Consider the following 14,110-nt stretch of genomic DNA (forward strand, 5'->3'; position numbering starts at 1 on the left):
CTCCCGGAAGGCGCGACCTCACGCCAAAAAGAGTCTAACCAAGGAGGGCTAGTAACTGGCAGGTGACCAGGGGGGTGCCGGCAGGCTAGGAAGCCTCCAGGGTGGCACCGGCAATACAGGGAGCCAGGGAGGCGCAGGTAGCTCAGGGAGCTTGGGAGGTATCACAGTTGACATAGGGCTGGGCGGAACCAGCGGGGACACAAGAGATTCAGAGCTCGGAACGGCCTCCATGGCTGTGACATGGGAGGTGCAGCCCATACACAAAATAACCATAGCCATCATGGACAGCTGGAGTGTTTACAACGCTTTACTATGTCAGTTTAAAAAAAAAAAAAAAAAAATGTGGATGTGTCTATTGTCACACACACATATTATATATTTACAAACATTTATGTTAATGCGATTAATCACGACTAGTATCTACACAATAAGTGCATTGTATCAAATGAGTAGTTTAGTACGTAGTACGTAGTAGGTAGTTAAAGACACTTATAAATAAGATAAAATATAAATTATAAAATATAAAGTGGGTCCCAATTTTTAATTGATTGACAGCTAACCAAACAAAACGATCAAACTCAAAATGCAATAGAAATCTGAGTTTTAACTTAGGAACTTTTGCAGGAATGTAGATGCAGAGATGTAGGTGTGTGGATTCACAAACAGCGGCACCCAGATATATATGGTTATTGATAAACATTCTCATATCTAATGAAATAGATTGTTTTATTGAGTTATTGCTTTAATTCCAATGCCAAACTTTGACCATTTGAAATGCTCATCTTGCTTTCCCATTCTCAACAGAATATTTGCATTGCGCCTTCCTTTCCACTGAAGCGCAGTCATGAATAAGCACTGAATAATGAAGAACCATCATCACCAATATATGTAAACCAAGATATCCATATAGTTATTTCAATATGGAGTATACAAACAGAGCCAGAAACAAAACTTAAACCTGATACCCTGAAAGCTTGTTAATTAGTTCAATGAAATTGAACCAGTAGAGATGGTCCTGAAGACAATATATAATTAACTGAAAAATGTGGAGTTTGATGTTTTTTCTGTCCAAACAATAGACATTTTTTGATGACAGAAATGCTGGTGTAAATAGTTTTGGCATAACTTGCACATGACAAATTCTTTACAGTTTTCTATTAAAATCAAATCAAAGGGTTAGTGCACCCAAAAATGTAAATTCTGCCATCATTTACTCCCCCTCATGTCGTTCCAAACCTGTGTGAGTTTCTTTTTACTGTGTAAGACAAAAGATGATATTTTGAAGAATGTTGGAAACCAATCAGTTTTGTTCCCATGGATTTGCATTGTACAATGGAAGTCAAAAAATACAATGGAAGTCAATGGGAACCGTTTGATTACCAGCATTCTTGGAACGGCATGAGGGTGAGCAAAAGATGACAGAATTTTCATTTTTGAATGAACTATCCCTTTAATACCCTGAGATCCACATTTTTTTTTTTTTCAGTACAGTTTTAGAAATGCTCCTTTAATACACATCAGTTGGAAGTTTGAAATCCTTGAAGCTGTAAAAAGAGATGTCACCATGATCCACCACAGCAAACGTCACTGGGACATCTCCACTTTGGAAGGACAGCTGCTTCATGGCATGCAGATCAGGCACGGGACCGTCGAAACTGTCAATGTACGAAGACACAAATCAGTTGGCATGCTCAGGTCAGGACCTTTTCAGACAATATAGATTTCTTGTCACAAGACACAGATTTGAGCTTTTATCAGGAGCTCTACCAGATATATGCAAGCTCATAAAATTAATTTAACCTGCCATGTAGAAAATTTTAAAAACAAAATTTCAGCATAAAAATGTGTTTCACTTGATCACAGGCAGATGTTTATGACCGGCCCTTTCTAGATATGTGGTCACAAGGCAAAAAATGTGCACAGTTCACTATACATTACTGCACTATTCAGTATTCTGATTATTATTATTATTATTATTATTGATAGCTGCAAGCAGCAATTATGGGCCAAGTACTTTATATGGCCATTATTGGCATTTGAAAAAGTTTTACTTGGTGCTTGTTGCTTATCACTGTGCACCACATGGAAGACACATGTTCAACTAGCTGCCAAAATTCAGAAAACAAAATTGTGTTCAAAATGTGTTTTGCAAAAATCCTTATATTTCTGGAACACTAGGTGGCGCTGTGTTAAAACTTCTCTTCAGGACATGCTGTTGATGATCCCTACCTAATTTTGTCCTGAAATGTCAAATCTTTTAAAATATATCACAATTTATGACAAATTTCAAAATGGCGGACAGGCAATTTGTCTGATCCTGGCAAAATTGGTATCGAGGGATTTGTCACGAGGAATCTGCAGACCAAGATCATGATTTTCTGATAAACATGTCAAAAGTTATGAGCAAAAATAGCCATTTTTCATATATATGTACCCTCAGATCATGGTGCTGACAAAGTGTACAGAGTTTCAACAAATCAAAGTTTGGCAGAGATATAGCATCTAATCTAATTTTGGGTCAAAATCCATAACTTCACATCATCATAACTTTTGAAGAAAAAGGGATATTAAAATTCTGTTCATTCATTTTTTTAAGAATTGGACCAAATTTGAAAATGGAATCAGGTGTAGTAAGAATTTTGTTTCTATGAAGAAGGGGTCAAAAGTTATAACATAAAAAAATTTACAAGAGAATTGTTGAACTGGTGGTGGCCCTATAGAGTTGGTCTTTGAGACCCCAAAGTTAGTCAGATTACTATTCAGGATAACCACTATAAGTGTGCCAAATGTCATAATTTTCCTACCTGTGGTACTTAGGGCTGCCACTTGGGAGGAATAATAATAAAGATTAAGAAAATCAACAGATACAATAAAGGCTACAGCACCTTTGGTGCTTGGTTCCTAATAAATCAATATTGGTGTCTTTTATCAAAATGATGCTGCCACTTTGCTTCATTTCATACCAAAGAAAACCTTAAAATCACTGTAACGCACAACCTTGAGCGTTAGTAAATCTATGCCTATTCCTAAACGTTTTTTAAACAGCAAAATTCCAAAGCTTAAAATTAGCATTTACATTAATTCTTCTTTTAAACTTTTGTATTTATTTGAACTGTAAAATGTTTTATTTTCAGTATCTCCAGTTATTATTACTACATTTGTTATGCCTATTCCTAGACATTTTTTAAAGGGTAAAAACATCTCAGACTGGCCATACTATGGGAACAAATATAGCATATTATTAAACATTTTTATGATTTGATGCATATTCCATGTCATTGATAAGTTCTGCAAAAACATAAACCGATTTTCCAGCATGAATCAGCAGTCAGTGGGATCTAACCACTGTATAACTAAGGCAAAATGACAAAACCAATACAGCAGGAAAAAGACAATCATAAAGCACGTAATGAATGACTAGACTAATCTCAGTGTATTGTGTCAGTGTTTACCTGCAGACACACATGCGGCTATAAGGCTTTCCGGGGTGGCTCTTTTTAAACTCCGCCACCGTGTCCGGTTGGTAAACATCAAAACTAATCTTCCACTGGTCTGACGGGGACAACCTGAGAAAACAGATTGTTTAAAACAGCAGTTCACTCATCTCAAAGACTTACTACCAGGTTTACTCTGACGGTGTTTAATTACATCCGTCAATATGATACGGCTACAGGATAGTAAAGGTGAGCCTACACACCTGGATACCCCCTCAGACCAGCTTGAAGACTTGACAATGCTGATCTGGTCCAGCAGTTCACCTGCATCATAATAGGACAAAAAAAATGATGAATGCCACATGGGAGTAAGACAAAAACAGGTATTTTCCACAAACAGGTGCACCATTACATTTTCTAAGCATAAAAGCATGTCCTTTGGAGATCATATATCAGATAAACCTAATCATCTAGTTTTGGTTCAACCTTAATGTTATGAAGCGACGAGAATACTTTTTGTGTGCCAAAAAAAACAAAAATAACGACTTTATGACAATATCTAGTGATGGGCGATTTCAAAACACTGCTTCATGAAGCTTCGAAGCTTTATGAATCTTTTGTTTCGAATCAGTGGTTCGGAGCACCAAAGTCACTTGATTTCAGTAAACAAGGCTTTGTTACATCATAAGTGTTTCGAAACATTTCGAAATTTCAATGGTTCACGTGACATTGGCAGTATGATACATGTTTCGAACCACTGGGCACTGAAAGTGTTAATTATCTTGCTGTCAATGCAGGCCTCACTGAGCCATCGGATTTCATCAAAAATATCTTAATTTGTGTTCTGAAGATGAACGAAGGTCTGACGGGTGTGGAACGACATGAGGGTGAGTAATAAATGACAGAATTTTCATTTTTGGGTGAATGAACCATTTAATGCATTAGGTATCATGAAATTACAATGAACAATTATTATTTATCTTGGTTAATTTCTACATATACAAATACATTTTTAACATTTAAATTGTACAGAATTACTATTAATCAATGTATTATGAACAAACATGAATTAACACTATATTATCATTATTATTTTTATTATATGACATTTATTCATTTAGTAATTTTTTATTACCAGTGTTATTGTTATCTAAAACTAAAACTATAAAAATCGGTACTTGATCGGTACTTGAAATAAAAATTGTTAATTGAAATAAATCTAAAATAAAATGAAAACAAACTTAAAGATTAGAAATGTTTCCTTTTCAACTAACTGAAGTAATTAAGTTTAATAAATACTATTATAGTATATAAACAATACTAAATTAATTGTTTATTACTACTTTACTACTTATTTGAATAATTTATTATTAATTACTCATTTATAACAATACATTTATTAATATTTAACCTACATTAATAAACACTATAAACAATTATTGCTTTTTTAATAATGTTCACTAATAATGTTAACAAATTGAAACTTCTTTAATATTTTGATAGTTATTTAATAAACCTTATTAGAAAGAGCAACCAAACGCTTCCTAATTCTTACGTTAGTTATATTTGATCAAACAATAGAGGACGGGTTTGTTCTGTCATTGTCATTTGAGGAATCTATTAATGAAACAGCGTATTCTTACGGTGTGAGGCGCACTGGCCGGGCTGAGTGAGCGGCTTCACCTCCCTCTCCCACAGATGCGCGGGTCTATCTTTCTGCCGCCGCCGCCTCCTCTCCTCCAGCAGCTGTAAATACTCCGCCCAGTTCCTGCAGCGTCGCACCTCTCGGTCACTATTAACATCCCTGTGGTAGCGATCTCGCTCTCTCTGGCGCTCCCTGTCCCGGCGCGACAGCTTCTCCTGCTTCATGTTGAGTCTGCTGAGCCAAGGAGTCACATCACAGTCGCCCACCTCCAGAGCGCCAGGCAGCAGGCTTCGGTCTGGAGAAGCCAGGCAGACCGAGCGGCTCCTACGAGAGCCCAGGTCTGGGAAAGAGATGCTGCTGAAGTCCCATCGAGGAGCTGTGCTTTGGGCTTGAGCAGGTGGAGGCTGGACATCCCCTTCTATCCACCACGTCCTGTCAGAGGCCTCAGCAGACTGCAAGGGCTCCTGCGGAGACAGATCTGTGGCCGCCGGCGATTCACTGCTCTTAACTAGCTCGTCACTTTGGTCTTCAGCTGTTGTCTTCTCCACTGGTGACGTGTTCTGTTTTTCACTGAGGCCGATCAAGACAGAGATGACAATATAGAGTTAGAACTAAATTTAAGTAGCAGTCCGCAGTTTTTTCCGTGGAATTGGGATACTTTTAAATTGTTGCCTTGGTTAAACGTCGCAAACCCCCCATCCAACACTTACCCCTCATTTCATTTCATTTTCATCACTCTTTATCACTGTGAAGCTGCTTTGAATTGAATTGTTTCTGTATTTTATAAAGCGCTGTATAAATAAAGATGACTTGACTTGACCTTTATGAACAACAAAGTGCAGATATACGATGTAAGAGATTGATTTCGCAGTGCGGACCGCTTCAGTGATTATAAAGCCGCTTTTTAAACGAAATTACCCGGAACAATTTGTCCCAGGAACATTTTCCCCCCCAGATCTGTTGCTGTCTGCGTTTTTAATCGCGGTCTAAAGTACTGTGAAGATTAAGTCCGGTGACATAGGACTGTGCACAACTTTCCAGTTCCCGTTAGATTTCGTCCTCTGTATATAAGCTTAATAAAGCCTAAACATCGGTCGTATTTTTTAAACTCCATTGTTGATTCGAATAGTAAACAACTCTTACTGCACGCACCGCAACAGACTTTTAAAAATAGTGGTTGAAATAAAATGCTGCGTGGAGTCAACCAATCAGCAAGTTCAGCGCCCAAGTCCCACCCCTGAATGCTCCTGAACTTTGAAAAAGCACTACCTCATGAGCAGGGACTTTCTGAGGGGGAAATTTTTACCCAGAACTTCATTTAGACCCTGGTTCCTGCAGTCGAAGAGTTCACCAGAGTTCACCCAGTAGTGCGTTTTGGTAACCTGACCAAGAATTTTTTTTCCCTCTCTCGTCTCTGTTTCTCCTCATCCTTCCGTCTCTTTTTCACTCGCCTTGTCTGTCCTTACCCCCAGGTGCTGCGGCCACCGTGGTGGAGGGGTGGTTTGGGTAGAGCGCAGTCTCGAGGGTATGTGGAAACGGAGGCCGGTGACACGAGTGCTAATGAGTGTTACCTGCACGCCACACCTGATGCAAGTCTCACGGAGGAGCTCGGAAGGATAAAAAGAGCATTGACAACAGTGAAGGATGAGAGAGGACCAGGGGCCTCATTTATAACCGTTGCGTACACACAAAACAGGCCCTGAAAGAGGCGTACGCCAGTTCCTACGCATAAGTTGTGATTTATAAAAACAAACTTGACGGGAAAATTTGTGCACCTCCACGCAAACTCTGACCTATGTGTATGAACATTTTGGAGACAGAGCAGTTTGGCGACACCGATGGTGATCTGAGGGACTGATGGCAGAGGAAGGAAAACCACTTTAAATCCTCATTCTGAGTCCTAATCGTAAATACAGTGCATGTTCACAATAGCAGTTTAAATAAATAAAAGAATGATTTAAACTCACATGGAAACTCATTTTGATAAACACATTCACATTAATATTACACTTTCACTAATGCGATAAGCACTGAAGTTACATTACGCAGTCATTACGCAGAAGTTAAACAAAAGTGATATGAATTTAGATAGTAGCTACTTTTTTAATTTGATTCGAATTGTTTAAAACAATTAAAATACTATTTGGCCAGTGGAAATGAATGAATCAACTCTATTCTAAAACCTTTATCTGAAGTATTTTATATTTTGTTTTTATGGATATTTTGATATATTTATTCTAAAACATACAGAGGGTATTGGATGATTTTTATCAATGTAATGTGTATGGCACAAATGGCATTCATAGTTCGTATCTAATATTTTCCAATGTCTTGTACCTTTGACGTTGTTAACCATGGAGTCACGTGGATGAGAATATGCATGGAAATGATATGCAGATGAGGTTATGCATAGTAAAACTAGGCGTCGTAAGCTTCGGGGAGGAGACAGGGTGGAGATGCATGTATGCACAATCTTCCGCTGAATGGGATTTATAAAGGGATTTGTGCGCAGGTTCTGGTGTACGCATGGTTTTATAAATCTGAAAACTTTTGTGTGTATGCAGAATCTAGCTTTTGTGCGTACGTAAACTTTTAGGATGAAATCCACTGAAAGTTTTATAAATAAGGCCCCAGGCCTGGACTAGGCTAGCTGGCGCTTTACTTTCATTTTGTTATTTGTTTATTTTGTGATTAAAATTATGTTGAACGTTCGCCGGTTCCAGATGAAAATTCAGCCCATTAAAAATTATTTAATAATGTTTTAGTCTATTTCTTCCCTCCTTTTATCATCATCTCTTGCATCATCCGACCTGCTTCCACCATGCAGTGCAGACCAATTTGTGTAGTAATGTTTTGTTTAGGGATTTGAATACGTCAAACATTGAATAAAGTCAAACATCTCAACTGGCTATAGCTGCTTAATTAATAAAGTTCATTAAATATAAAAGGTTTCATCTTAAGATCTAAAAAAAAGGGCAGCTGCTAAAAAATAAATAAATAATAAAATAAAAACCAAAAACATTCAAATATTTAAATGAGATCATTTTAACACTTCCATTGAGCTAAATTAAAATAAAAATAATAATAACATCCTTAATAGATATAGTTTTGCTTTCATCTTAGTTTAAGTCATCTCTTGTAATATCTGAAGGCAAATAAGGTCAGATTACAATCAGAGAACAGATTTTACAAAAGAGGAAACCTGCTAGTTTGGTCCATAAATCATGCACCTTTTAAGCCCTGTAGACTCTAGGGCAACATTTTACAATACGATCCCATTAATTAACATTAGTTAATGCATTGACTAACATTACCTAACAATGACCAATACATTTATTACAGTATTTATTAAACTTTGCTAGTGTTGGTTACTAAATATACAACAGGTCATTGTTAGTTCATGTCAGCTCATGTATATTAAACAATTTTTGCTTTTAATAATGTATTAGTAAGTGCTGGAATAAACATTGTCTAAGATTAATAAATGCTTCAGAAGTATTTTTCATTGTTAGTTCATGTTAACTAATGGAACCTCGGTGTGAAGTGTTACCGCTTCTACTATATACACCTAAAAATAAAAATAAATCATAATCCAAAATTTTAAATATGTAACTGTTAATCAACATGAGCAGGAGCTGAAGAAGACTGCGGTGGTAAACATGACTTGTACCTGGATACAGGACTTTGAGAGCGTTTCCTCTTCAGCTGTTTTCTCTGCTTGTCCCATGATGATGCCGGCAGATTCAGCTGTCTCTCATATGTGGACGGGACTGAACTGTGTGAAAGATGACTTTTATTGGACACTGTAGTGAAATATCTGATACTATCATTTCGGTACACGCAACCGCAATTGATTGTACTGAGGATAAGTATGTGATTGTTACCTGGGGTCAAATCTGTTCACAACATACCCAAGCCTTTTCAAATGTCCAAAAACCTAAATGAAGGAAGACAATGTTTAAAGGTGCACTCAGTATATTGTTACTGTAGGTTTTGCTCTTCTTTGTTCCAGTGGTTTGGAACTTTCTGACAGTGTACGTGTACATCATTTTAAAGAGTTAAAATATGTTTAACAGCACAAAATACTGAGTGCACCTTTAAGAAGAGTGTTTTCTCATCAGGAGACAAACCTGATACTGATGAAGAGTCACAGTCTCACAAGAGAGAAAGCGCTCATATCCCTCCTGAATGGACAAAGGAAGGTCCCGGTAAAACACCTGCACATTGCCCTGAATTAGGAAGAAAACATCACAAAGACACAGTTGACAAAAAAATATTAAGGTGTTAAGCTCAACATTGATAATAATCATAAATTAGGGCTGTCAAGCGATTAAAATTTTGTTAACACTTTCTTTTACAGTGTCATTGTTACATGTAGTTACTGTAGTAATAACTAGAAATTATGCATAATTACATGCAATTAATCCTAAACCAAACCCTAATCCTAACTCTGACTCAATAGTAAGTACATGTAGTTAATTATTAGTACTCAGTACTTAAATGTATAATTACACAGTAATACTGACACCTTAAAATAAAGTGTAACCAAAAAAAATGTCTCAAATTAATTACACAATGTAGTGATTAATTAATCGAAAAATTATCGCACATCAAATTTTGCATAAGAAATTACCCCCAAAAGATAATTTAAAGTCATTATTGTGTTAAATGAGAAAATCATCAAATGGACGTTACAAAAAGTAGCTTTAGAAAAATAAATATTTGATTTGATTTAACATAGAATTTCTTAAACATAAACTTTTAGGCTTAAACAGCCATGAGGGTGAATAAATGATGAATTTTCACTTTTGGGTGAACTATACCTTTAATTGTTTTTTATTAATATGGAAATATGAAATGAAATTTTTAATTAAATGATACTCTAAATAAGAAATTAAAACTGCCAGTAGGTGGCGTTAAATGTCTAAATAAGTAAGTCGTTGATTCATTCATTCATTTGATCTGTTCAAATGGCGATTCATTCAGGAGTGAAGTAAATACTTCTCTTTATGAATGGACCATTGAATCATTGGTTCACCCGATTGATTCGCTCAAATCGCAGATTCATTCAGAAAAGAAACAACACTGTGTGTTGCTCAGAGATGCACAAGTTCTGCTCTGGCTTTATAGGTAATATTTTTGTTGGCAAAATTGAGCAAACGTAGACAATATTGTGTAACTATATAAATATAACACAATAATAACTTCTTATTTATTGAACTGTTGTATAAAATCAATAACACATACTGGACAAAAACATCACTGTGATATTGCTTAACTATATCATGATATATGAGGAAAAAAACTCACATTTACTCATTGATATCTTGAATTTTAGAGGTATTTTAACTGCATTCTATAGGCTTCATCACACAGTGAGTTGTTGCCCTGCCTCATGTTCATCACTAATCAACTGTATGAAATGTAAGATGACCTACGCTGACCTAGTCTGAGGCGGGGGCGTTAAATGTGTTAATAATGTTAACACATTATTTTTTTCCAACTAATTAATCAAATGAATGTGTTAAATCAACATAAATGTTGCTTGAGCATCAAATCATCATATTAGAATGATTTCTGAAGGATCATGTGACACTGAAGACTGCGCAACCTCTTAGACTTCACTGCATAAATATATATATATATATATATATATATATAAGATTACTCAAAGCGTGATATAAATATGAGAATGGAAATGTCCACTCACACATTCCATGAGGTAGAGAGCCTCTTCAGGGCGCAGGTATTGCTTGCCTCTCTCTGAAAAACCCATCGTCTGCCAAAATTTCCCCTGCAAAAAAACATGAGAGTTACTAAGGGTTGACGATGAACAGATGGAGACAATGATTCATTTGATGTTCGACATGGACTCACTGCTGGTGACTGTAATTCCACTAGTGCTTCCTCAGGGATCCAGACAGCTTTCACTAGATTCCCTCTGCACAGAAACACAAACGCATCAGGACATTTCTTTCCGTCTTCTTAGCTTTACGTGTTGTGCAGTAAGTGAGCCTGTGTTTTTATGACATGACTCACAGTCTCTCGACCCTCTCCTCGGTCAGGAGCGTCCAGTGCTCGTCCAGACTCTGCTGCAGATGGGCCGTCTGCTTCTCGGACCCATCGGGCAGGAAGTCTTTCTGACCCCTCACTGGTATCTTATGGCTCCGGGACCTCGCCTCAAACAGCTCTGATGGACTGCATGCAAAGCAAACACAAATATCATCATCAGAATATTTTTATTGTGCATGAATTGGATTGAATGAATTTTTATTGGAAATGAAATTAGCCTTAACAGAGTGAGACCTCTTTATTCCCTTCATTCTTAAATGCTTGCAAGGTCATTTCCACCACAGAATGCTATTAAATTCATAATCTTAGGCGTATTGGAAATGACATTTGTTCATTCTACTGTAATGCATATCCACTATTGGAAATTGTTGATATAAATAGTGTATAATGTGTGTTTTAAGGTAGTCTAGTAGTGGACCAAAAGTGCTCAAAGCTGAAACACCCAAGAATATGAGCGACACAATGGCTCTTGTACTGTGTATATTAGTGATCGGATGGAAACAAATGTGAGTTGATCCTCATATATTCATAGAGTCATAATAAAAATCTGCAACAGAGACATTTCTCTAAACTGAGAACATCTACTGTCATACCCTGTTGTCACATGATCTAACTTTAGCGAGTTTGCTAGTGACGGGAGAAACGAAGCTTTTCGAAACTTTGAATCAATTGATTCGCAAAATGATTCACTGTTTCGAAGCGCTCGAAACGCCACACGCTGGTGACTCCTGCTGGTCAACAACAGTGTAAATACAACGAAAACTCAACCAAAGCATGCATAAAAATCTCTCTTACAAACCAACTGCAAATGATTTACCGAAGGTGTAATCTAGTGCATACAATTAATAATCAATTCATCATAATAATATTAAATATAAACGCCTTATAATAGGCCGTATGTGTTATTTTATTAAATTGTAGGGCTTGTTTTGTTTTATGGAGAGCCAATGGAACCACTGAAATTTTGAAACTTTTCGAAACAGTTTTGATTAAAGGAAGCCTCTTTTACTGAAAACACGTGACTTGGGCGCTCCGAATCACTGATTCGAAACAAATGATTCGCAGAGGTTTCGGAGCTTCACGAAGTGTGTTTTGAAAGCGCCCAGGCGGGCCGCCGCTAGTGTTTGCTTTGCTGCCTGGCGCATGTTTCTTGTTTCAGCACATTGACACGAGGGTTATCACTTGTGTTGCTGCATATCATGAACGAATCAATAAACTATAACGGCACAAACAATTAACAACGGCTTTATTTCAATGAATACACGATGACACTTACCTGAGCAACTCCTGATAAACATTGAGTTTGTGAGCATCTGTAGATGTGTCGCTGTCTGCCATATTTACTGCTGCCTGTGTCGTTTCGGGGTCCTAGTGCGCAAAGTATACAATACATGCGATTGTGCGCCTTAATCACAAGATGGCAGCACAGCACATACTACATCTTTGTTGGCGGTGTTGTTTTGTTTTGTTTTATTAAGGAATACGATGAAAGTTACGAACAGAAACAGACGGTTAAAATACAGTATTAACATATTAAATGACATTTAATTAGATTGGAGTGCTGCAGGGATATTTTTTGTAAGCCAAAACCTGGAAACTTCCATTGTCCTGAAGTGTTTTTTTTTTTTTTGGCAGGGATTTGATTAAATTCCTGAATTATGGTCTCAAGATCAGATGTTTTCATGTTTTATTCTAATACATAAACATCAATAATACCCTCTTGTGATTTTTATGTCTTGTAAAAGGCGGATGCTAACAAGTGGCTATGCGACTACGGAGGTTGTCGAGGACATTAAATGTCTTTAGGCCGAACAGGTAAACTCATCTACTCACTAATTGCTTTCACAGCCTCATTGTGTTTATAATTACAATCTTGCAAACTATTCTAACGCAAACTCTCAGGGGAAGTGTTTTTAAATAAAGACTGAAAGAGTTGTAAGAAGCTTAATGTGACCGTGAAAAGTCCATGGTGACCATGGTGTATTTATAGTCTATATTTATCTAGGATTAAATTTAGGCTTCATAAGTTGTGTTCATTTGTGAAGATTATCATAATGAACAAAACATGTAAAAATCAGAAACTTTATGCAATAATCCAAAAGCCAATTGAAAAATACTATTGGGTTTTAGTTTATCATAAATGCTTGTCAGTATTGGCAGTACACTTTCACCATATTTCAACAGACAATAGAAGTAATTATGAAATTACATATAAAGATGTACTGAAGTCCTACTTAAGAGGTAACAAAAATATGTTCTAAGAACGTTTTGCTAACATTACCATTAAGTTATTATTTCTACATGTTCTCTTAACGTTCAAAACGTCCAGTTTTTTTTTAAATGTTTTAAAAACTTTGTTTTTTAGGTTATCCGAACGTTAAAGGGTTAGTTCACCCAAAAATGAAATTAATGTCATTTATTACTCACCCTCATGACGTTCCACACCCGTAAGACCTTCATCTTCGGAACGCAAATTAAGATATTTTTGTTTAAATCCGATGGCTCAGTGAGGCCTCCATAGCCAGCAATGACATTTCCTCTCTCAAGATCCATTAATGTACTAAAAACATATTTAAATCAGTTCATGTGAGTACAGTGGTTCAATATTAATATAATAAAGTGACGAGAATATTTTTGGTGCGCCAAAAAAACAAAATAAGGACTTATATAGTGATGGCCGATTTCAAAACACTGCTTCAGGAAGATTCAGAGCGTTATGAATCAGTGTGTTGAATCAGCGGTTCGGAGCGCCAAAGTCACGTGATTTCAGCAGTTTGGCGGTTTGACACGCGATCCGAATTCATGATTCGATACGCTGATTCATAACGCTCCGAAGCTTCCTGAAGCAGTGTTTTGAATTCGGCCATCCCTATATAAGTCGTTATTTTGTTTTTTTGGCGCACCAAAAATATTCTCGTCGTTTTATAATATTAATATTGAACCACTGTACTCACATGAA

The 14,110-nt window shown here is 36.7% G+C and overlaps 1 protein-coding gene across 1 annotated transcript; it reads right to left on the minus strand.

The window, feature by feature from the left end:
• Positions 1-709: 709 nt before the first annotated feature.
• On the minus strand, positions 710-12,582 carry tsen54 (TSEN54 tRNA splicing endonuclease subunit). The gene is made up of 11 exons (XM_051888008.1): positions 12,428-12,582; positions 11,119-11,277; positions 10,957-11,020; positions 10,790-10,873; positions 9,210-9,308; positions 8,964-9,016; positions 8,750-8,854; positions 5,078-5,649; positions 3,698-3,758; positions 3,453-3,566; positions 710-1,655 (listed from the first exon to the last, which is right to left on the minus strand). Exons 1-11 carry the CDS (start codon positions 12,487-12,489, stop codon positions 1,508-1,510), a joined length of 1,521 nt encoding a protein of 506 aa, XP_051743968.1. The 5' UTR covers positions 12,490-12,582; the 3' UTR covers positions 710-1,507.
• Positions 12,583-14,110: the final 1,528 nt, after the last annotated feature.

The sequence above is a fragment of the Ctenopharyngodon idella genome, chromosome 3 (genome assembly GCF_019924925.1).
Source record: "Ctenopharyngodon idella isolate HZGC_01 chromosome 3, HZGC01, whole genome shotgun sequence".
NCBI lineage: Eukaryota > Metazoa > Chordata > Actinopteri > Cypriniformes > Xenocyprididae > Ctenopharyngodon > Ctenopharyngodon idella.

Excerpts from the sequence above, each read along its gene's own strand:
- tsen54 (XM_051888008.1), bottom strand. The coding sequence starts at position 12,489 with ATGGCAGACAGCGACACATCTACAGATGCTCACAAACTCAATGTTTAT. Across the intron at positions 9,017-9,209 it reads TGACTCTTCATCAGTATCAG|GTTTTTGGACATTTGAAAAG; the intron begins GTTTGTCTCCTG and ends TCCTTCATTTAG. Across the intron at positions 3,567-3,697 it reads TGGTCTGAGGGGGTATCCAG|GTTGTCCCCGTCAGACCAGT; the intron begins GTGTGTAGGCTC and ends CTGTTTTCTCAG.